General features: G+C 36.9%; 1 protein-coding gene across 3 annotated transcripts in view; it reads right to left on the reverse strand.

Moving 5' to 3' along the window:
• The window catches only part of LOC138696378 (GRAM domain-containing protein 2B-like), a 787,676-nt gene that overhangs the window by 749,912 nt on the left and 12,229 nt on the right, over nucleotides 1-25,535 (reverse strand). The window contains exons 1-2 of one of the 3 annotated variants that reach the window (XM_069821264.1): nucleotides 13,261-14,211; nucleotides 8,904-9,021 (exon numbers count right to left, since the gene is read on the reverse strand). In XM_069821264.1, coding sequence (XP_069677365.1) covers nucleotides 8,904-9,021; nucleotides 13,261-14,191 — 1,049 coding nt within the window. In that variant the 5' untranslated portion in view covers nucleotides 14,192-14,211. Of the gene's footprint in view, nucleotides 1-8,903; nucleotides 9,022-13,260; nucleotides 14,212-25,535 lie in introns of those variants that run through there. The other 2 variants (XM_069821265.1, XM_069821266.1) reach the window with 2 other exon arrangements.

Here is a 25,535-nt window from a genome sequence, read left to right on the forward strand (position 1 = left end):
GTTGGGAATTAATTCAATGGCTGTCCCAAAACACGCTATTAAATGTTTCGTATAAAACAGTTTTTATCTCGGAAAGGAAGCAGAAACGAGCAAAACTAAACTTTTTTCTTTGAAATATCTCAAAGAATAACTCTCTGAAATTGACATTATTTACGGTTCATCCTGTATAGATGTAAACAGGAAATTATTTTAATGGTCAGCGTTTTCAGTTATACAGAACGAGTCCAAAAGTCAGGGGTCACAGTGTTATTCCCTTCAATTTCTGTTGTCTACATTATATGCTCAATATGGCGACCCTACTCAGCAAGGAACATTTATTTATTTTATTTTATTAGGTTATTTTACGACGCTTTATCAACAGCTTTGGTTATTTAGCGTCTGAATGAGATGAAGGTGATAATGCCGGTGAAATGAGTCCGGGGTCCAACACCGTAAGTTACCCAGCAGGAACATGTTCTGACGACCGATGCTCCCATTTCTTCAGGCAATGCTAGATTTAGTGGTGAAATTGCGCAGTCAAGATACAGGGTGCGTCCAAGATACAGGGTGCGGAGAAGATAATGGTATGGTGTGGAATGTGGGGTGAGAAGATCATTAGTCCATTTTCTATCAAAGGTACCCTGACCGCCGAGGAGTACAAGACTCTCTAAAAGTAGTGTGCCTTGCCATCAGTTCTGAATGAGGACAGCGAGATCCGTACAATGTTTCAGTAGGATGGTGCCCTGCTAAGGGCTAGATGATCAATTTCCGAGGAGGTGGACAGATCGGCAAGATCCCGTTGAGTGTCCCACGAGGTTCCCTGATCTCACATGAATGGATTATTTACCTATGGAGTCACCTGAAGACAATGGTTTATTCTATCAAAATTCGTGACCTGCAAGGGAGAATAATGGAATGTGCCGCGAAAATAGCGTCTGACACAATTCTCAGTGTCCTGAAGAAATGGAAACTTCGCCTGAACATGTGCCTTGCTGAACGATGTTACCATATTGAGCATATCAAATATCATATAGACAAGCAAACTTATCTCAGAAATATATTAAAATGGTATAAAATAAAATGTTATGGGATTAGCTAAAAATACAAACTGAAGTAAATAACACTATGACTCCAGACTTTTGATTCAGTCTGTATATTAGGTTGATGCATAAGTTTTTAGTGTTTTTGTTCATCACAACACTGCGTTCTTAGGAGATTGTTTATCGTTTGTCATTTGGAGTGTTGTGTTTGTAAATATGCCTTGAATATTGTAGATTTGAAGGAAATTTGTGCTATTTGCGAGTTAAAGAAGATGGAATGTTAAGTGAAAAAAAAAAACACTTCCGATATATTCTTCTGTTTGAGTTTAATAGAGGAGCAGAGGCAGCGAAGGCGATTCGAAACATTTGAGCCATGTACGGGGAGAATGCCATCGCAGAAATAACTGCAAGAAAATGGTTCTGTCATTTCAACAGCACCCCGTACAAAAGATAGTGACCATCCACAGACGATGATTTTACACGTCTGGTGGGATAAAGATGGCGTCTGACGTCGTACACTACGAATTGCTTTCCAAGAATGTAACCATAACTACTGACATTATTGCCAACAACTCAGATGACTTTCGCAATTGAAGAAAAATGACTAGGATGACTGTAACAGTGCTGGTGCAACACGATAATGCACGCCCGTACTTCGCTAACATGACGAAAGTAACTATCCAGGTGCTTGGTTGGGAGGTGATTCCACATCCACCATATTCTCCCGACCTTGCACACTCAGATTTCCAGCCTTTTCCGTTCTCTAGCCAACAATCTTCAAGGGAACTCCTTCGATAACGAAGGTGCTTTACAAACCTGGCTTGACGAAATCTTTAACTACAAACCAGCAGATTTATTCAGACGCGGAATGGAAAAACTACCCCAGCGTTTGTGTAGAGTCACAGATAATGTAGAATATGTTGCTGATTAATTTCTGTCTCCTCTTCATCTTAAAAACTTTTGCCACAGCGAAAAAACACTACGAACTTTTCCATCAATCCAATAAAATAATAAATATAAGATATTATGTCGCAACATTCTGGAGTTCGATACAGGTTCGTGTTGTGACGGCCATAACAACTCTTTATAAAATGTACAAGCAAGATTGATAGTTTCTTCTCCTCTGAATTTGTAGCTATGGAAACAAAGTGTTGTTGAGTTAATGGCAGGTGTTTCCTAGCTGCCTTTATGAGTCGTAAGACGTAGCTCTTCAGAACATAAACACGCGCCGTATGTTTCAGTTTGACTAACAACAATGATTCACGCTGGCACACTTCTATGTTTTTTAAGTCTGGAATTTGCAGATGTTTGGGTGAGGAACGCGGTAAAAATATTATTATGCAGCAGAAAGTGGGTCAGAACGTGATTAAACTGAGATATTTCCCTGTAGAATGGTTTCCGCAAATTTAAACACTGGAGTTTGAAGAAGACGTTATCAAATAAACATTTCCTATGTATTTCGACATAAGGATGACAATTGAAGGAATCTGCGTCATCATACATCCGGGTGAGTAGGAGTGAACTGGTCCACTTACACCCGTTCTACTTACAATTAGTCATTTTTTATAGTCAGGCTATATGTAAATGTAACATCTCCTTCGTCTATTTTTTTACGCAGTGCTTTAATTTAGAACAATATTATATAAAAACACATCAAACTATCTTACACAAAATAAAATTTTAATTTGAAATTTAAATTAAACAATTGAGTAAGGGACAAACTAGAAATATGCAACAAAACTAAAGGATTCGAAAAACTGACCACAGCTCTACACGAAATAAAACATTTCTTCCAATGATTTAGATTCTGGAAAAGTCCCCATAACACTTATAGCGTTCCCTCGTTGAATGGCAATACTAATTCTTTGGCGGAGGAAAGCCGTAGAGCAAGAGTCACCGTTAAGTTCTGATAAATACTTGCCGATATCAGAAGTTCACAACTTCGCCTCGGAACACCATGGGCCCATAGATTCTACGGCGAAAACGACAAAATTATATCGATCCAGAAGTTCGAGGTATATATTGCGTTTAATTATCACAGCAGATGCAGCGACTGATCCAGCGAGTTTGGAAGTTTTGGACAAATAAGAAGAAGTGAAGGTGTTATAACAAGTGGCATCCCATAAAAGTGATTTGCCTTTGGACCATGGTGTTAAAGTTAGGCCATCTGGACGTTTGCCATCGGAACGATTTATGCCATTAGGTTCCAGTATGGTAGGAAAACCAGCGGAAATTAGGGCCCTTTTAATGATGTCGTTAATCATGACGTCTCTGGAAAATCGTTCAGAATGTTTGAGGCAATTTAATCCATGAAGACCGGAAGAATCGACATCTGCACACAAATACATTTGTGTGGAAAATAAATTTTAACGCCAAGCATTAAGGTAATAGCAATCTTAAAGGACGTTATTATCCATTAAGGTGCCTATGTTGGAAGATGGTAAGGCTTGAAGCCAGCATCCTGATTCTTTTTCTCGTAAAGCAAGAAAACGAGCTCTGTCAAAATCTGAGGAGGAAGACGCAAAAAGACTGTCAAAAGTTTTGGAAGCAAGAACAAGATCCCAGCATTTTTGAGACTCTGGGCTGTTTGGAAGATCCGCAATATGAGTAACGGAGACATATGAAGGATTCTGATTTCATCACTGTGACTGGAGAGAGTAGATTTGACGAAATTCAGAGCTCCATGAGCCGAAGCTAAAATCGCAGACACACAAATATCGCTAACATTGCGTCTATTAACTAGACTATGGTAATTAATTAACAAAAATTACACCTCAATTACGAACATATTAGAATTATTATGAACACTCAAAAGTTAAGTTTTCCACTTCGTATGTGCGAGTCCATTTCCTGATTGTATGCACTAATCTTTTTCATTCAGATTTTGTTCACAGTCTCTTAACTACGTAACTCGTTTGAGGTCATTCCTCGGCTGTCTTTTGGAATTTTACATTGCTGATACATTGAGTTTCCTTTTTGCTGTCACCTACCGGTCATTGTTAGGTATCTGATAGAGATCATGCACTTGCCAAAATTTCAAGCTTCCCAAAGTGTTATAATTGTACAGATATAATGAACGAACTATGTTTCATTAATAATATTTATACTTTAGGTATTGAACAACACATTTCTTTGTTTTGTTTTATTCATTCATTCATTCATTCATTCATTCATTCATTCATTCATTCATTCATTCATTCATTCATTCATTCATTCATTCATTCATTCACTTGAAATGCGTTGCAATGTTGAATGACAGACAACATTGACCTCCGGCCATTTAGCTTATTGAGCACCTTGAGCCTTTCTTTTCGTGAGAGATGGACTATAGCTCGGCAACATACATTTCAGAAACCAAATGCTCCTACCGGTCAGACTGGATTGGGGATTAAGTTATGTACAACAATGACGTCATGCGCGAGTAGACAACGGAAGCGCTAGGTTTTGAGTGTTGTCTGGTTATAGTCCTCTGCTGTCATTTGTTTCTGACAATATTTCCCACGTATTATATCGTCCTTTACGGAGCTTATTTCCGAAGACATTCTGAGCAAAAGTCATATAAACATGGGTATTATTCTCAATATTTACAGAGTTATACTGGTGACAGACTACAGTCTCTAATCGCGATTATCGACCTAATCGCGATCGGGTTTGCAGTGTGTCACCGTCCTGATCGCGATCAGGAGCTAAATTCTGTTCCCAGAACTAGATAATTGCGATGAGGCACGGCCCAGTGGACGAAAGTAACATTCTGGTAATCTTTGGTTTCGAATCACCTTGATTTATATTATTTAGGAAGTCGTGATAGCTTCTGCTGTGGAATTTTGTTACCCCTTCCATTGTATTGTATGAAATAGAAACGAAAATGAATTTGGCTACTATTAGACGTAGTGGAGAAATTTAATGCAGATGAGGGAAAAGTAAAAAGAAATATATTAACAAATAACAGACGAATTATTCATATATATATATATATATATATATATATATATATATAGACAGATAGGTAGATAGAAGGCTGCTGAAAGATGTTTCATTTTATAAATAATGGATTACAAACTGGAACTGGTTTCTTTTCCAGATTTTCAATTTCAGTTTCCATTACGACGCTATCGTTGAGGTTAGAGTTGATTTTAAAAATATATTTTATTACAAAATAATAGTCTATAAATTTTTGGCATGATGATATAAATTTTATAGGCTATAAAATTTCTTTTCAAAATAATATAAATAGTAATGATATAAATTTATCAGTTTACATTGTAAAGCATATAACAATTTTAACAAATAAATTCCTGTATCAAGCTGCAAAAAAAAAAAAAAAAAAAAAAGGAAAAAAAAAAACAAACAAACATCAAAAGAAAGTATGAACTTTGGGTGTTGTCCAGGAGGGAAACAAACATATATGTATGTACATAGAGAAAATTGTTTCCTCTATGGTAATTCAGCTGTTGACCAGACGGGACCAAGCGTGACCTAGTGTGTCACCACATTTTTGGTAATCGCGATCGGATCTAATCGCAATAATGCTAATCGCGATTAGCGACTGTAGTCTGTCACCGGTATTACGTTTCGTTATTGGAACGCATTGCTGTGAACGAGTGATCTTGGTCAGCGTGCAGTCAGCAGCCAGCGCGAGCGCTACGGAAATCAAAGATAGCCGTATGCAGTTACGTAGAGCGACGAGTGTCGTTCACAAGCGTGCGGCCAAGTGTACTCAAGCGGACGGCGATATTTTTTAAATGTGTTGTAAACTCTCCAGTGTGGAAGCGCACACCATTTATCGTACTCTCGTTTCCTAAGATTTTGTCGTAGTTTATGTACATTGATGTTATAATGATAATTGTAATAATAATTTATATATCTTTTACAAGGATCGATATTCTGGTCGAAATTCACGTTTCAGTGGGATTTTCAGTGGTCTTGATAATGGCATGATGCTATAAAGCCAAGTCACCAGTGATATTAGTTACGTTGTGGGTGGGAGTATAGTCTCTACTACTCCCTTCACTTGCTTCGTTTTTCAGGGGCTGCCCGCGAGTCACAAAATTCCGACGTATGTCTTAACCCTTAAATTGGCAAAACTTCATTTCTTACACTAGTTTATTAAACCTTGTCGGACTGTAAAGAAAACAATTATCGCTATGTCCATATTTTAAATGTTGTACAATATTATAGTATTGTGAAATTTTAATTTTCCTACCAATTATTTTTCTATTGAAATTATAGCATTTGTAGCCTATTAACCTGTTGTATCCTATAGGATACTTTGTCAATTTAAGGGTTAAACCGTAAGGAAATCTGATTATTTTTATTTCGTTAGCAAACTACTTTAAATCGTAATGCCAATGTACAAAAATTGTTAATTTTAAAGCCGTTTGCGATATATTTTTTTTTTATCTTACAAGATCAATTATTTTGAAATGTTATATATTAGAATACATTTATAATATTATGATGTAGTTATTTAAAGATACAAAAATGTGTATTTGTAAGCACAATATAATTCATCTAAAAGAGTAGCAAATGTGTGATTCGGATAGATAATTGATCAACATATCAGTAACAATCTTTGGAAAAAATAGGCAAATAATGCATGATTACTTCGTAAACCTAGTTATTATATTGCTTAGATATAATTTGTATAAAGCAATAAGCCTATTAATTGTTTGAGAAGTTTTGTCCATTGACTGACTATCATTACTTCACAAAAAAGGCAATGCTTCTTCGGTAATTGGGTAAAATTGTGTAATGATAGAATAATTTGCAATAGTATTATCCAATAATGAAAATACTAGGCTATATGGCTTATAAAGTTGGCAATAGTAGTAGTAGTAGTAGTAGTAGTAGTAGTAGTGGTGGTAGTAGTGGTAGTGGTAGTGGTAGTGGTAGTGGTAGTGGTAGTGGTGGTGGTGGTGGTGGTGGTAGTAGTAGTGGTAGTAGTGGTAGTAGTAGTAGTAGTAGTAGTAGTAGTAATTTTTAACTATTCAGCGATGTATGCAATGGAAGGGGAAATGAACTGGCCACTCTAACCCATTATCTCCTGGCCTAGTTTCCTCATAAGTGGTGCCTTCTTGGTATCACTCGTGAGGTTCAGACCTGTCTTCATACAGTTGGCTAAACAATAATAATAATAATAATAATAATTATTATTATTATTATTATTATTATTATTATTATTATTATTATTATTATTATTATTATTATTATTATTATTAACTAGACTTCGTTGAATTGCCACACGCAGCATGCAATCAGGTTGCCGATGTACGGTAGTATAGAAGAGGTGAGCGACCTCCCGGTCTCTTATTTAAGCAGTTCATGTTAAGAGATGTGACCGGTCCAAATAGATAGAGCAGCTACAGCTAATGTATACCTATCTAAGCACTTGTTTTGCATTACTGTGGTTGGAATAGTCAAAGTTTAACATTTGTTCAGTGCAGACAAGAATTCAATCAAACATACTACAATGAGAGTGTTGCTGTTACAAACAATTGCCCCTGGAATACCCTTACCTCCGCAGCCAGTCTTGACCCGTTGGGGAACGTGGTTGGATTCTGTTAATTATTATGTAGAACATTACAGCAAAATAATGGAGGTAATTGATGCATTGGATAGCACAGACAGTTCCGCTGTTGCAGCTGTAAAATCATTGCCTTCTGAACAGCTATTGGAAGATATTCTGTTCATTGATTCTAATTTTAAAATCGTGTCCAAAAGCATCATCCTGTTAGAATCGTCTAAACAACAACTCTCAGAAGCCCTTAATATAGTGGATAAAGTATCACAAATCGTTATCCAAAATAACAATTTACTAATTTCAGAAAAAGTGAAATGTAAGTTGAGAAACATTATTGCTAAAAATTCTGCCTATTCACAATTTCGTATTTGATGTACTATCAGGTCATGACAAGACGTCTGAAGTTGGTGTACTAAAAAGTAGTGACTTTCCCTTCTTGAAATATGCACGTATTACATCGTGTGATGTTGAACGTACATTTCCCAATATAAAAACTGTTTAAGTGACTATCGGAGGATAGTCGCTCAAAATGTACGTAACTCTTCACTGCAATGCACATATTCAAGGATGATGTGCGTATCTAACATTAAATTTTAAGATATAATATATCTCGCTATAAAATAATTGTGTATTTACATGTTTAGACATTTCCTAATTCAATGATCATTCATTATATTTCTTGAATGCTGGGTACAGGTTTTATTATAACAGCAGTATACTGCTCAGTGTTTACATCAGAGGCATACTCAATCCTTTGCAAGCCCCCTTCTCATACAGTCCATACCGCGTGCGCAGTAAACCTTACGATTCCCGTGACAATTCCAGTATAAGCAGTTCATGTTAAGAGATGTGACCGGTCCAAATAGATAGAGCAGCTACACCTAAAGTATACCTATGTAAGCACTTGTTTTGCATTACTGTGTTTGGAATAGTCAAAGTTTAACAAAGTTTTTTTCTTCGGTGTTATCAACCGAACCTAGACAAATATGCGGTGCGGCTAAACTCCCATGACGTGAGGTTAGCACTACACCGAGCTTTCACGGAAGACAACATAAGACACATTCACAACGAAGAAACATCGATGCTCGAGGTGGAATTCGAATCTACGAACGTGGCGTCCATCCCTGAATGTGATCTGGGCTTCCACGCAACTATAAAGTCGCGCTCGTTAATCATTGTGATGATGATGATGATGATGATGATGATAATATCATCACCATATCTTACAATTTCATTGTTAAAAATGTTTACCGCAGTACAGAACAAAGATAATTGAAAGCAGTAGATAGAAAGTAAGGGTAATTAAGATTAGGTATATGAATTGGGAAGTAAATTTGAGCTGAGATGTTGGCATAGCAACTCACGTGGCTGCGACGACAGCAGGCACGGAGATACTACTGAACTGAAGCACACTCTTGGCCAGCACTTGAGTCGCCGTCGTCTCTGCAGATGGCAGCACAGATAAGAGTTCCGCAGAGTCATCTGTCGAATAACATAAATCAAAATTATTAAAGGTGCCGAGTTCGTGAGTTATTATAATTTTTATAGACAATTTTATTGAGACACTAAGTGACGAAGGAGCTTTGATGTATCATGCAGGTTAAAAATCAACAAGTTAAACATAATATATGATCAGTATTATTACCATCATTGCCAAAAAGGTCATATTTCCGATGGCAAAGATTGCACTTTTTGAACCGTTGTAGTCCCATGCTCTTGAGAAATTGCGAGCCAACACTTCACTTAATCGTAACTGTAAAGAATAAACTTTTTATAACACTATGTGAGGCGCACGGTAGCATAGGGTTGCTACGGTAGAAAGCCGAAGATCGCGAGTTCGATTCCTGAAGAGATTGCGGATTTTTCTAATTGAACCATTCCCTCCAGCCGCATCTACACTACATGATCACTATATTATATAGGCTATTGTACTCCTGTGTGTATGTGTATGTATGTATGTATGAGAGAGAGTGAGAGTGTGTCCACATCTGTGGAGTAACGGTTAGCGCGTCTGGCCGCGAAACAAGGTGGCCCGGGTTCGATTCCCGGTTGGAGCAAGCTATTTGGTTGAGATTTTTCCGAGGTTTTCCCTCAACCCAATATGAGCAAATGCTGGATAACTATCGGTATTGGACTCATTTCACCGGCATTACCACCTTCAACTCATTCAGACGCTAAATAACCGAAGATGTTGATACAGCGTCGTAAAATAACCTACTAAAATATGTATGTATGTATGTATGTATGTATGTATGTATGTATGTATGTATGTATGTATGTATGTACCTAAGTCTGGTAGGTCAGCTGGTAGCGGAGATACATACACACGATCCTTTATGAATCCCCAAAGGCAAAAATCACATGGCATAAGATCTGGTGAACGTGGAGGCCATACGAAGCAAGCTCTCTCATTCGGCGCCTTTCGGCCAATCCAGCGGTTGGGTACAACGTCGTTTAACCAATCGCGTACATGTGTCTCCTTAAAATTCTCAACACAGACGTCGCTGGAATTGCTAATTCACGACTAGCCTTCCGAACAGATTTCTTGGGACTACGCGTGAAAGACTCTCTCATTCGGTCAACGCACTTTCTAATGGCAGACAGAAGAAACAGTGCATTCGCGTACAAAACTGTTTGAGTCGTTCTTTCATTTGGTGTATCATTTATAATTGTAAGTTAAATGTAATAAATACTACAAAGCCTTAAAACCACGATATTCATTTTGAAACACTGGTATGTATGTGTGTGTGTGTGTGTATATATATATATATATATATATATAGAGAGAGAGAGAGAGAGAGAGAGAGAGAGAGAACCAGAGGTATTCTTTCTTGGGGTTAAAACAACAAGCACGTTGGACTGACATCCCTATTGCAACTCGTGCCGATGTCTGCAAAGATCAAAGTCAATCTTCCGCTACTTTGTGGGCCTCCATGGCCTGTAATAGGGGTAACTTTACTTTTACAACAGGTGTGTTGTTACAAATTGATTGCGGAAGTTCAGGTATATACATGCATTCATGCTCTAAAAATATGTAGTAAATCTCACGATTTAACCAAAGTGTTTTTTTGTGAAAGTTAATATATTAATTTAATTTATCTAATATTACACGCATTCACATTGTATGTTCCGATCAAACTGGAAGTACTTGCTTGAGAGAGAGTGTTAAACAGTCGCAAGGGTCACTGATCTCGATTTCCTCATTTTAATAGTTCATGAATTGTACCAATAATTCGTTTTGATTATATGTAGGCTATGTTCATGATAGTTCAAGCTAATAATATATTCCTTTGCGCTACTAGATTAATTTATTGTTACAACTTTATTCGCTGTCAACTGCTAAGCTCTGTAAATTGGAGCTTCTACTCTGTTGAAACACAGATTTCAAATAAATAAATAACACATAAAATTAGTAAAAAATATAAATAAATAAATAAATAGAGTGAATGAATGAGTAAATGAATAAAGGAATAAGTAAATAAATAAATAATTACATAAGAGGCTTCAGTATCTGTACTGCTAGGGCAGCGGTTTACATGTCCGAGATCTATCTCGAAGAACATTAAAACCCTCAGGACCCACCAATTAACACATTTCTTTTCAGTTTAAGTAACTTCGTTATACCGATAATTTACTCTATATAACCAAATGCTGTAATTTAAAATAAAATAAAAGTATTATAGCAAATAAACTAGCGCGATAGATGAGTCTGTCGTCCATGCATAATTTTGAGTTATTACGATTCCTCCTACGCAATTTGATAAAATTATAATTAGCCTAGGTAAAATTTCTTTTGTCGTTTGTCTAGCTTCACATTAAAGAGTTCCTTATAATAATTTCAGTATTTCTTTTGTTTCTTGGGATCACTTTTATGTAATCTAGTAATTGAAATTAAAACCAATACCGCGTGAACAGACTCAGTGGTAAAACACTAGACTCATAATCGGGAGACTCTGGGTTGAGTTTTCGGTTTTGACTCATTGATTTGATGTAGATTAGGGGAGACTGTTGTACTTTGAAACACTTTTCACATTTTTTTTTTAATTTTGAGAATTTAAATTATTTAAATGAAAAAAATTCTTGAAATAATTATTGAAGATTCCTTTACAACTTCCTATATGTATTTTCCTGTTCTACAGATCTATTAAGGATGGAAAAAATAAAATGAAGGGATATGTTATGTGTTCAAAGGTACAACAGATCCATGTACCTTGGAACATACCCTCTTGTAAGTTGGAACAAGTAGAATATAAGTGGGGATATAGCTGTAAAAACTGACAATCATATTTAAAATGTATTTGCAATCATAAACCAGAGCAGGCTTCTCTGATTCAGATTTTATTTCCTGGAGGAGCAATAACTGCTTCAACAGCTTTCTTCAAGGCATCTGGATCAATTGGGATCCTCTTAACTCCAGTCTCATTTTGTGACATGATCTTAAAACAAAATAGAAACAAAAACCGATAGTATCATCTATCTTGGAACATGTTCCATGGTACAAGATGTTTTGTGTTCAAAGGTACAAGAGGGTGCACGTTTAAACAAATATGGCTCCCAAAACTAGGGATTCGAATAAATCATGGAAATTAAAATATGTTATCACTCACCAGATGATAGGGAACACACTGTACTTGATTGATAGTAACAAATACAATCTGGTTTTGTGTTAGAAAACATATATTAATGAACGAAGTGTTTACTTTTGGTACTAAAAAAAAATATTTTGTCCACAGAACTCACATTTTGCAATAAATCAAACCAAAATTAAGACCAGAGCTACTTAGCGGCTTTCTCTACAATCTACTTCAGTTTGAGTCCTCTAGGTAGCAGCAAAAATTAAAAAACAAAAAATGTTCAAAGGTACATTATGCTGAAGGTACAACAGTCTTCCCTACGTTTTTCCTCCAACCGACTATGGGCATCAGTTCCGGGATTCGTGATGAAATGAGAAATGCAAAAATTGCAGAATTTTAAAATGTTTATTGTAACCCTATGAGACAAAGCCGAATGCTAATGTTGTTAGTAGTTAGGCTATGGATAAATGTAACTTGTGTGCCATACAAATGATGCCATCTTCCCTTGCTACGGACATCAGGGTCTCGAAGTTAGGTATAAAATTAGTCTTGCTGTTTCAGTAATATCTCGGCATCGATAGCAGCTACAGATCCCTGCGACCACTCGTTTGACTTGCAATCGCAAGCTCAGCAATGCTAAAGTGATAATAGGCTATACACTTTGAGTTAAATGTAGTGAAAAATGTGCTGTGAGCTGGGATTAATTGCGGAATGTGGCTTCGTAATGAAGAGAGAATATATTTCATGAGCTTCATTAATTACTTCTCTTATCACAGATCAGTTCTGTCTATTTGTAAATCGAAACAAAAATAAAACATTCGTATCAATACAACTGTAGTTTCAATCCCGAAACTGGGTGATGTATTCTACGCATAAACCGCAGTAGATGGCTACATGTCGAAAGTACACGCATTTTCTGACGGACAAGTGGACGACAGCAAAAATGAAAGTCCAAAGTATTGACATTGTGTCGTTCGCAACAGACAGTCGCGATACGACCTTGCAGTTAAAGCGACTATAAATAAACATGAAATGTTAAAGCCAATAGTCGATTTTTTTATATCTCTATTCCTGTATGTTTATATTCATTGCTAAGGTTACCACTGAAAACTGTAAGTACGTATGTCTTAATAATTGTAATGCTTACATTCTTCTAGAAGTTCCTGTTCCGTCTCCTTGGCACTGTGCACGATAATCCTTACTGGACATGCAATGTCCTTGACGTCATTTTCTGGTGCTTCCACTCGCCCAGTATCGCTCAGTATGGAGCTGGTCCTGCTACTTCCGGCAACACTGGTCAGCTGGGAGTTATCTGCGCTGGCACCGCAAACTTCCCGCCTTCTCTCCAGCTCGTTTAACTCATATTCCTCGCCATCTACAACCAACTTCTGCCCCCGTATCGCTGAGTCCTGTCCTTGCTTTTTCGCCATTTGAAGATGGTACCTGAGCTTTCCCCGTACTTGTCTAACATGGAGAGGAAGGTCTTCTCTAACTCGAATCTTGGCGTTAGCCAATTTCCTTCCCTTTTTCAGTACCTCCATCTTTTTCGAATTTCTCAAGAACTGGACAATAATGGGTCGACATTCCTGATGCCTACCAACCCTATAGGCCTTTCCAATACTCCATGCTTCCAAACTCACCCCTATTTCCTCAACAATCACATTGTACACAAGTCTTTCAATGTCCTCTTCTGTTTCCTTCTCAGCTTCTGGTATTCCGTGAAACACTAGATTGTTTCTTCTCGACTGGACGTCCAGGATTTGGTTCAGATGGTCCTGAGTTGTGATCTTCTCCTCCATGTAAAAGAAACTATTTTTCATGTAATCTATATCGTCAGCCATTGTGTCAAATTTAAAATAAAACTCCCTCATTTCTTCTCTCATGTTAACGACAGCGTCTGTAAGAGATCTCGTTCTGGACCTTCTGCAGAGTTTCTTGTGGATATTTGGTCCTGGATTCGATTCTACCCCACTTATAGCAAGAAGAACTGCTAAAACAAGTCCGATGAACCATTCTTTCCTGTGTTCGACTCTGGAAATGTTATGTTTTGCTGTCCAAAAACACAGTTTTGAATCCATGCTGGTTGGCGCGATGTTGCTATTTGTCTGCTCGATTCGTCTATCGCTGCAAAACTGGCGCAGACGGACGCGAAACATCCGTTAACTGTGACAGTAACATTACTTCCGGAGTCGAGGGATTTCTCCTTGTGGTTTCCATGCTAAATTAACTGCGGCGGATATTTCATAAAGCAAGATAGGGAAATATATGTGTTTGCGTAACACCTGAGTCGCGTCTATTATTTCACTTAATGAAATATATTTATTTTCGGCACAATGGTCAGTGAACCGAATCGTCATAGTAGAGACCGAGGTTCAAATTTCAGCGAGTTCAAGTAGACTTTGTACTAGGCAAAATGTTTGGAGGATTTGCTTAAGAATCTCCCATTTTCTTGTCAACGTTCTGTCACCTTTGCGTTCAATATCACCTTTTGAAAGGAAGCGTATGTGCAAAGTCGTACTGCTCTGGGACTCTGTTACCAGTTATTTAACCGACTTTGTAGTGTAAAAAATGTTTGGAGGATTTGCTTAACAAACGCCCATCTTCCTTTTCAACGTTTCGTCACTTTTTCATACAATATCATCCTTTGAAAGGAAATAGATGTGCGAGATCGTACTACTCTGACACCCTTATCAGTTACTTGACCGACTATGTATCAACTGCCCAGTCATCTGAAGTTGACGGAATTTGTGAGGGTGATGATATTTTGAACGAGTTTAAAGATTCGTTATGAATTACCTGGAATTCACCTTATAGTTAGAGAAAATCTTTAATAAATACCAACCTGGTAATCAACCCAGCGGGGTTCGAAACTATGCTCAAACGACGCCTCAAGTGTGAGTCCGGCTTCCCAACCACCAGAAAACGCCAACAACCCAGTGATTTTTACACAGATCTAATTATAGACGGTATACACAAAAATTATCCATGTCTAGAAATATGTAAATCGATGGCAGTTTCGTTTCTATTCGTAAAATTTCGCTGACATGTTGCGAAACTTAAGGTACCAGAAATGCTCAATGATTTTTTATGTTAAACGTCAATGTTAGAGCTGCAAGAGAGAAAAATAATTGTAACATTTTAACATGAAAGGCTTACTCTGACGTCACTCATGGTACCATGGAAACAAGTGTAAGATGAACTTCGTGCTTTGTAGTCCCTCATATGTGCCTCAGACATAAAAATTCAAAATTCTCTAACATTGCCTCAGTAGAACGGTGAAACTCGGAGTCAGACAAGAGCCCAACAGGCTTGAAGTTCACATATTCAGTTTTTCCCAGCCCCAAATTCCCTTGCAATGGTGCGTTTTTGCGTATCTTTTAAATGTTTCTCCTCCCATTTCTTCCCATTCACAATGACTACAAGTTCACGAGGCTAGCGGCTTCAGCAGCTGGATATCTGATTCTATTACGTGCACTGCTTCTACGAGTATAGTTAACATGGAGGGAGGCACGATAATTCTGCTATTACAATTCACTCTGGTTTAAATGCTGTTAGTTTTGTTTTAGGTTTTCCATACAATATTCGTGGACATATTGGATGTACAGTATGTGTTGTGTATATAGCTACACGAATACCAAATAAAATATCCAACTTCTATCAAATAAAGAACACTACAGTACGATTATTTAGTTCTGACAATCTCCGGAGATGTGCGCCTGGGTCAGACGAGTCCATTTAATTAGGCCAAGGGGTGTTTTCGTTAGTCACTCGCTTGTCTTCGGAGCGATCGGGTGTCATGCGTGCGGTAGAACGGTATGTTTCTAGTACAATTAAGCTGTACTGCATTCCTATACCGACAGCTCGCCCTTATCTCTACTCCGGAGCGTTCCCGACTACTCCTATTAATATTAATAATACTAATAATAATAATAATAATAATAATTTATTTATTCTGGCGAAGTTAAGGCCATCAGGCATTCTCTTCCACTTAGCCAGAAACAAAAGAAGCTGATACAATTTTACTAATATTTAAAGAACACTAATAAAAAATTTATACAGTCATACAAGCACAATTATTGTATAGTAATTGTAATTATTGTATATTATATATCACTACCACCGGGTGTATACCCAATTGTAGTGTTAATACGTACGTACATACATACATACATACATACATACATACTAAATAATAATTACAAAATAATATATGGCTCGAAGTTACATTCAATGAATATGCAAACGGTAAGTGAACCAATGTTACAAATTACAAGAATAACAAATTCAAAGTAAATTATAACTATACAACACTGAGGAAAATTACATATACATACAAAGGAGAATTAAACATGAATACTGGTCATGTGTTCAAACAATTTACTTTTAAATTGCAATATCGTTCGACAGTTCCTGAGGGAGCTGGGTAGGGAGTTCCAGAAACGAATTGCTAATACTGTGAAAGAGGAAGAATAGTGAGCTGTTTTATGGCAAGGCATAGATAATAGAACGAGTACCCAGGATGTGATAAGAGGACAAGAAATTAAAATGCACCGAGAGATATTTAGGCGAAGAATATTAATATTATGTTTTATTTAACGACGCTCGCAACTGCAGAGGTTATATCAGCGTCGCCGAATGTGCCGGAATTTTGTCCCGCAGGAGTTCTTTTACATGCCAGTAAATCTACTGACATGAGCCTGTCGCATTTAAGCACACTTAAATGCCATCGACCTGGCCAGGGATCGAACCCGCAACCTTGGGCATAGAAGGCCAGCGCTATACCAACTTGCCAACCAGGTCGACGTTAGGCGAAGAAGTATTGATGATGCGATATAGGAAAATTAGTGAATGGATATATCTTCGGTCCTGTAATCTTACCATTACTTTCCCTCTTTCTCGTCGCTGAGCTGTCAGGACTAAATAATCGGTCTGTACCTACAATGTGATCCAGAGTAACGGTGTGAAAAATTATACAGGCAGGATGCGTCAGTTGGGAGGCTTCAGTGAGATTCACCATTCTACACAAATATTGAAAGTAGGCCTACAGGTAAAACTTGTTCCAATCCTTGTGCCTTCAGGGATCCTTTCCAACTTCTGTCTTGGCAGTCTATCCTCCCCCATCCTCCGAACATGGTTGTACCAGATTAACTGTTTGCTACGGATATACTCTACTATATAATTTCATATTACACTTTTCTCCTTATTTCTTCATTTCTCACTTTATCCAATTTTCAACATAGAGCAGATCTTCTGGATTCTAATTAATATAAATTTTTAAATATAAATTACAATCCACAGAAATGGATTCAAAATTGAATGTAATACGCACACTTCCTCTCCGTAAGTTGTCACACTCCGAACTAATGATTTGTATATGTTTATTTTTGTTGTTTTAAAGATTTGTGTATCCCATAGGATTCCGTGTAATCTTTTTATCATTGATCCTCCTTTTATAATCCTTTCTCTAATTTCAGATTCAATCCGACCATCATTAGTAATTTTAGTTCCTAAATATCAGAATTCATCACATTCTTTAATCAATTCTATTTTTCCATTTTCTATCAAAACTATATCATCTACTTCTTCATTTCCAATTATCATATAATTAGTTTTCTCCATATTTATTGTTAGTTTCTAGTTACTGTAGTCTTCTTTCTATTTCCTTGCCACACATGTTAAATCACCATGATCGTCGGCTATAACTTTTTGGTCATCTGAGAATAATAATTCAACTCTATTTATTCATTACTTTAATTATTGTTATATTTAGCAGTTTCCGAAAAGCTGGAAGAAGGCTTACAAGAAGGACTGCTGAGTTTTCGATATTTCTTAATTCAATTTTATTTCGAAGTGAAAAGTTTAAACTCGACTTACAAAGAGAGAAGAGTTGTAACACTTTGATATGAAAGGTTTTTCTGTAAATTCTGATGTTACTTGTGGTGTCATAGAAATATAAATGTAAGATTTACCGCAACATCACTGAGCATTTTCAGCCCTGAATAGTTTATATCCATCCGAACTTCCCATAATTGAAAATACTGGCGTCGGCGCTGATGGTAGACGACCCTTTAGTATTTTTAGATAGAGCTTCTGTGATGAAAGATGCATCTCAAGGCATTATTGAACCCAAAAAAAGTAGGTATAGGGTCCGAAGAAAGGTAGGCCTATATGAAGTTGGCTTATGAAATCTTACTGAACAGTGAGAAGTTTACTAGGATCCAATCTGTGACGTCGTATTACTCACTCCAAAAATCTATGAGAAATTAAGATAGAATTTCGTAAGTCTCTCTATTCCGTCACTGTCGGTGGTCGCCAATTTTAGTAGTGTAAGTCAGAAAAGTTTTGTAAATATCACGCTGGCCCGCAAAACTTGTGAGATAATAAAAAAACTGACAGAAAAATATTCCTAACACTTATAAGTGTGTACTTCACCTCCAAGGTTAAAGATTTCGGAGATTAGGCCTATTTAGAATGCATCTCCAACAGAAACTGTTTTTTTTTCAAAATGATCAACTTAGGTTTACCATCTGCTGATACAATTTTAACATCATTGGCCTGAGGTGATGTACAAAATGAATTTAAGTTTGCGAAATGAAAATATTTAACTAGTGTATTGCAGAACGTTAGTTTTGGAATATTATGGTCACTTTACTGTTTTGGGGATCGGTAAAATTTAAAAATCGAAGGCTTTCAAATCTGTAGATCCCAAAACCTCACACCAACATATCTTTAAATAAACATATCAGAATTTAATCAACACTGCTCATATTCTGATGAACTAAGATTATTTATATTTAAGGACCTAAAACTCAACCCCATGGTTAGCCTATTATATGTGAGTTATATAATGTACGAGGGGGATCCAGGAAATAACGACCGTTCGCGCATACCCGCCGCGCAGCTGACTCCCCTTCCTTGTTTGAAGGTCAACTGGCTTCCTTAACATGTGTTCTCATAATGTGTGAGAACTGGTTGCAACAAGTCGCCATTGTGCATTATGTGTTACTTCAAAATGAACGACGTGATTGATAATCCCGCCGACTGTGAGGTGAGGAGTGTGATTCGATTTTTGAATGCCCGACATTTGAAACCTGCAGAAATTTACCGGCAATTGAAAGAAGTGTATGGTGATACTGTAATGAATGAAAGAAATGTGAGAAAATGGTGCGAAATGTTCAACAATGGGCGAACAAATGTCCACGATGAAACTCGACCCGGACGTCCATCACTCATCACAGAAGACCTGAAGACTAAAGTGAACGACAGAATCTTGCAAGACAGGCGCACATCACTCGACGAATTGCATATTGCCTTTCCTGACATTTCTCGTTCTTTGCTTGGTGAAATTGTGTCGCAACATCTTGGCTTCCACAAAATCTGTGCACGATGGGTTCCACGGCAACTGAGTGACCAACACAAAACAAAGAGAATGGCCTCAGCATTGACATTCTTGATGCGATATCACACAGATGGAGACGCCTTTCTTGATCAAATTGTGACTGGTGATGAGACCTGGGTGTCTCACAACATCCCAGAGACCAAGCGCCAATCACGTCAGTGGCATCTCCCTCATCACCCAAGAAACCGAGAAAATTCAAACAGACTCTCTCAACACAAAAAGTCATGGCTACTGTCTTTTGGGATCGCAAAGGTGTTCTTTTGCTGGATTTCATGCCAAAAGGCATTACGATCAATGCAAATCGTTATTGTGAGACTTTACGAAAACTACGGCGAGCCATCCAAAACAAGAGGCGAGGAATGCTTTCGAGAGGAGTTGTGCTTCTTCACGACAACGCCCGCCCGCACACTGCTGCTTCAACTCGAGAATTGCTGGATCAATTCGGTTGGGAAATCTTTGATCAACCGCCCTATAGTCCAGACCTTGCTCCTAGCGATTTTCACCTTTTCACTAAGCTGAAAGACTTTCTGGGTGGTACGCGTTTTGGAAGTGATGAAGAGTTGAAGAAGACAGTGAACACCTGGCTTAATGAACTGGCGGCAGAGGAGTATAACACGGGAATTCTAAAGCTAGTGAACAGATACGACAAATGTTTAAATGTAGGTGGTGATTATGTAGAGAAGTAAAGGAAGCTTCAGTTATGTAACAGACTTTGTTTTTTTTTTCAAATAAATAGATTATATATTTTTTTAATTATTGCAACAAAACGGTCGTTATTTCCTGGGTCTCCCTCGTACTTAACCCTTTGCAGCACAGTAAGCCAAAAAATGAAAACAAAATGTGATATTTTATGTTTGTCACATCATGAATCATATCAAAGCTTCGATTAATTTTCTTTTTAATTTTAACTGTGCACACAAATTCAAAAAAATTATGGTCACTCTTATCGACCACTATGTTACAGTAGGAATTTTGATACAATTGTAGAGAAAGAAAAAAAACTATGGTTCTTCTGAAGAACCACCATGCTGCAATGGGTTTAATGCCTTGTAATTACTTAATTGACGGGTTTATTATTACGCTTAAAGCAGAAGGTATGTACAAAGAAGTCTGTTATATAGGGCGAGTCATACCTAAGGGACTGGCGTTGGCACTCCTCGACACTACAGTGTGGCAATCAGATCGCCAGCTCTCGCAGATAACGTTCTTGCTGTCTCACGGCACTAAAGTCTGGCAAGTGACTTTTCGCAATGAATTATTTGTTTACGGAAATGAAGAAAATCTTGCCTGAACGTCGGAGCAGTTGCTCAAAATACACTGCATTACGTGCTATACACATGTTGAATGAAGTTCTGGGTCACTTCATATAACACCGCAAAAACTCAACACGCTAATTGCCACACTGCAATCTCGCAGCTCGGTAATGATGCTGGCAACTTAGGTTTAATATCGGTCCAGAACACATGAGTTGCTGTACAGCTAGCACTTATTTAACTGTCTGAACTAGGAATATTTGAGAAATGCGTATTTTAAACATGGTTAGATACACAGTACATCAACACGTTTTCCTCGTTGAATCCTATCTATCGAAGAAGTGGTACGAGTTGTGTTTACACAAGCGTCAGCGGCGCTTGCCAAAGATTATACAATAATTATTATCGAAACATTGTGTTATTAACAGACATCGGATTCTAGGGCAAATGCCTATTTTGTTTCTTTAGGAGAAAAGTAAAAATAATTATTAATATTTGTGTTTCATGGAAATTGAAAGGTATTCAAAGAGTTTTATAGTGCCCTAAAATGCCCTAAAACGGTTATTAGAGCCTAATTTGTTAATATTCGCCTAAAAATGCCTAACTCACTGCAAAGTTTCGCATTTTACTCTTACTTTTTATAATTTATACATGCATTCACTGCGAAATTTAAGGCATTTAAAAAGTGGAAAGTTTGCTTCACACCGGCCATGAAACCATTGATAAAGGAAACAAAATGTTTTGAATCTCACGACACTCGCAATAGATTTCACCGAATTTAACATGTTTGGAGGCATACATGCCGACAAAGAACCAACCTTAGTTTTGAAGCAGGCAACAATCACAACATGTGCTGCTACCGATTCAGAGATATACTATACTATAAAAATGACTGTTTTCGGTCTGAAACCGATTAGCTGTACTGCCCTTCAGAGTGTCATAAAATCACAATTTTTGGAGAAAGAGTGTTTTTGAAATATTTATGAAAAGTCGTAAAACTGCGAATTAGTAGGGTAAACCGTTACAAAATATTTAAAAGAATGGCCCTCCTAATGTTAACACTACCAGGAAATGCAACAATAAGTGGAACTTTGTATTTTTTGTCCAATTGAATCTCAATAACAACGGTTCATTTGAATGCTCGTTAACAGTTGCTCTTTCCCTCACCTTATTTGTGTTGAGAAGTTTTGAGCGGTAGGACGTTTTCCTGTGAAGTTTAACGCGATAATGCCGAAAAATATAAGTGCAAAATCTACATTGATCCGGCAATGGCTAACAGAATATTCAGAATTCACTTATGATGGAAAAATAATATTCTGCAAGATTTGTAGCAAACAGGTATGTAACAATAGTTGAAATATATAAATTCTATTAATTTTAATGAGTAGGCCTATAATATTTATACATTGACTGAGCTATCCTGAGGTATAATTCTTTTTAAGACCACTACACTTTAACCTTTTAAATTCCGATAGTTAAAGTATTTGCAGGTCATTAAAATTTTGATTGTTCGAACCCACTAACTTTGTGATAGAAATACGGCAATACAACAATTAGGATTTTATTTTAATTCAGTTTACTTTACATTTTTAGATTTCGCAAGAAAAGAAGTGCCACCTAAAGCATCATGTGCAAGGAGCGGCTCATAAGGCTAAAGCTCAGCAGAAAAATCAACTGCAACAAACTTTACTAACACAGCCTACTTCATCCAATCTCAGCAGCAATTTCTATGCTGATTTAACCAGAGCGTTTGTTGCTGCTAACATTCCCTGGAATGCAATTGAAAATCCGGTTTTAAGACAGTTTTTACAAAAATACTGCAAACAAAATATCCCATCTGAGTCGACCATAAGAAAAAATACTTAGACAGAATATACAATGAAACTTTAGCTTCCATTCGGGAGGATATAGGTGATTCTTACATATGGGTCTCTGTGGATGAAACCTCAGATCCTATGAATAGCTATATAGCAAATATGGTAGTAGGAAAACTTAGTCCTGATGGACCTTCGATTCCACACCTCGTATGTGTTAAGGAACTTTCGAAAGTGAATAGCCAAGCCATTGCTTATTTTGTAAATAAAGGCCTACAGTCTTCATTCTCAGGTAATATAGACGATTCTAAAGTTCTGTTGTTTTGTACTGATGCTGCCTCATACATGGTTGCTGCAGCTCCACTTCTTAAAACATTTTATCCTAACCTCACGCATGTAACCTGTCTAGCACATGGCCTTCACAGGGTTTCTGAAACAATCCGGAATGAATTTCCTCTTGTCAATTCGTTTATTTCTAACACAAAAAAATGTTTTTGTAAAGCCCCATCCAGGATTTCAATATTCAGAGAGAATTTTCCAGATATCCCACTCCCACCTCAGCCGGTTGTTACACGATGGGGAACCTGGATTCAGTCAGTGGTGTATTATTCTAAGTATTTTAAAGAAGTGGTCAAATTACCTGAAACTGATAGTGTAGCGTGTGTGAAAGCAGTGAAAGATTGTCTGAATGACTCACGAGTGAAAAACGATATTGCCTACATAACATCAAACTTTTCTTTCATACCTGCAAGCATTGAACAATTAGAACGTGAAAAACAATCTCTTTGTAGCCAAATAGCAATAGTAAAGGAAGCTCAAGTGAACATACATTCTGCTTTGGGCGAAACTGGGAAAAAAGTTAAAAATAAGTGGGACAACGTATTAAATAAGAATGTAGGATTTTCATTGTTGGAAAAAGTATCAAGAGTGATATCGGGGGAAAGTGTAAATGTTCCAGTAAGTATTGATGTTTCTATTGTACCTAATTTAAAATTTGCGCCTCTCACATCAGTTTCGGTTGAAAGAAGTTTTTCTGCTTTCAAAATGATTCTCAGTGACAAAAGGCAAAGGTTAACTGTGGAGAATTTAGAAAAAATTCTGGTGGTGTACTGTGCAGATAATTATAATAAAGTCTGAGCATGGAACTGAATTTCAATAACTTAAAATGAGTAATCTTGATATCAATAATAATTATTTCATTAGTTTCAATATATTAAATTTGTGCAGCTCTGTTTATAAATATAATATAGTATTCTTTTTCAATGTTTAAACATACTTTTTTGTGCGTATTTTAGTGTATAACTAAAAATTTCAGTGAAAGAAATAAGTATGATACCTTGATGTGCCTAAAATGCCTATTTTCATTAAAATAGAACCTAATTTTACAAATTTTGAGCTTATTTTAGGCGCCTAAAACTGCAATTTTTAGTGCCTAAAAATCCGATGTCTAGTTATTAAATTATCTAATAAGTGTCCAGAAATATGTTTTATTTTTATATAAGAATAAAAATGCTGTACATGACTAATACGTGATGAGGTCCTGCGAGTGTTCCAGAACTTCATACTTTGGTGCACCTTGTGTACAGAACATAATTTTTAAGTAACTGCTCTGGAATTCAGGTAACATTCTCTCCAGTTCCTTAAATAAATAATTCACTAGTTATGCGAAAGATCACTTGCCAGACTGTAGTATCGTGAGACGGAAAGAGCGTTATCCGCGAGAGCTGGCATTCTCCTTGCTAGACTGTAGTGCCAAAGGACGACAAGTGTGTCGGTCCCTTAGGTTTGACTCGTTCTTTATTAGTGGCTAATCTTCGTGACAGATGAACCAATTTCCAATAAATATTTTATATTTTATTAGTGGTGAATTCAGCATGGTCGTGAAAACCGTGTTTTTGGCTGTAGGCACGATGAAGTCGAAGACATGACGCGTGGGGCCTGAGGATTCTGGAAAAAGAGTACAAATCGTTAAAATCTATCAACGGCAATTGGTAGCCATGACTTTTAAATGGACTCTTAGAGCACATAAAACCGTTGTAAATGACCAACCGTCTTCAAGAATCTATGGACTTGTCGTCACGAAAACGATGATGACGTAACAATGAATCAAGGCGTGGGTCTTTTATTTTTATTGTCGGGCCTGACGTCATTTACCGCACGAGATGCGCTAACATTTCGAGTATTTTTAACAGACCTACAACCAAGCCTGAATTATTCAGAATTCCGTGTCGTAAGGTGTATGTCAAACGTGGGTGCAATAACTGAGAGAAAAGATAAAGTGAAACGTGGGCAGACATGAAAACAGAACGAAACATGAAAAGAAAAGGGGAAAGGGGAATAACGGATAGAAAATAACTTAAAAAAGAGAAACATCTAAAGAAGCATAAAGAAAAGAAAATAAATGTGAGAGGAAAAAAGACACAGTAAGCAGGAAAAGAAAGAAAGAAAACTAAAAGAAAGAAGGAAACAAAAAAGATACAAAAATGAAAGAAGTATAAAAGGTAAACGATTGGGATAAGGAAAAGGAAGACAGAAAGAAAAAAGAGAAGAAAGGAAGAAAATTAGGGAATAGAACAAAGAAAATAAAGAGAACATGAACAAACTAATTGTTCTATTAAATAAAGAGGCAACAAGAAGAAGCAAAATAAGAAACTAGGAAATAAAGAACTGTGGAAAGAGAGAAAATTAAGAAACAAAAAGAAGGTAAATGAACGAAAGATGGATCTGAAGAACAGAGGAATTCTTGGACATTATTCATTGTTCGAACTGAAGGATGGCAAGCCGAGAACTTCACACCTAGCTGTTTTTTTTTTCCAAGTTCTGCATACCAGTATTCATTCCCAACCGGGGATTGTTCTTTTAATTGGAAATGATTTGTGAAGTATCTACTAGTTATTAGGTAAGCTACTAAGGTACGTATGAGTTATCATAGCACTGTAAACACAAAATCATAGTA

Source organism: Periplaneta americana, chromosome 3, assembly GCF_040183065.1.
Source record: "Periplaneta americana isolate PAMFEO1 chromosome 3, P.americana_PAMFEO1_priV1, whole genome shotgun sequence".
NCBI lineage: Eukaryota > Metazoa > Arthropoda > Insecta > Blattodea > Blattidae > Periplaneta > Periplaneta americana.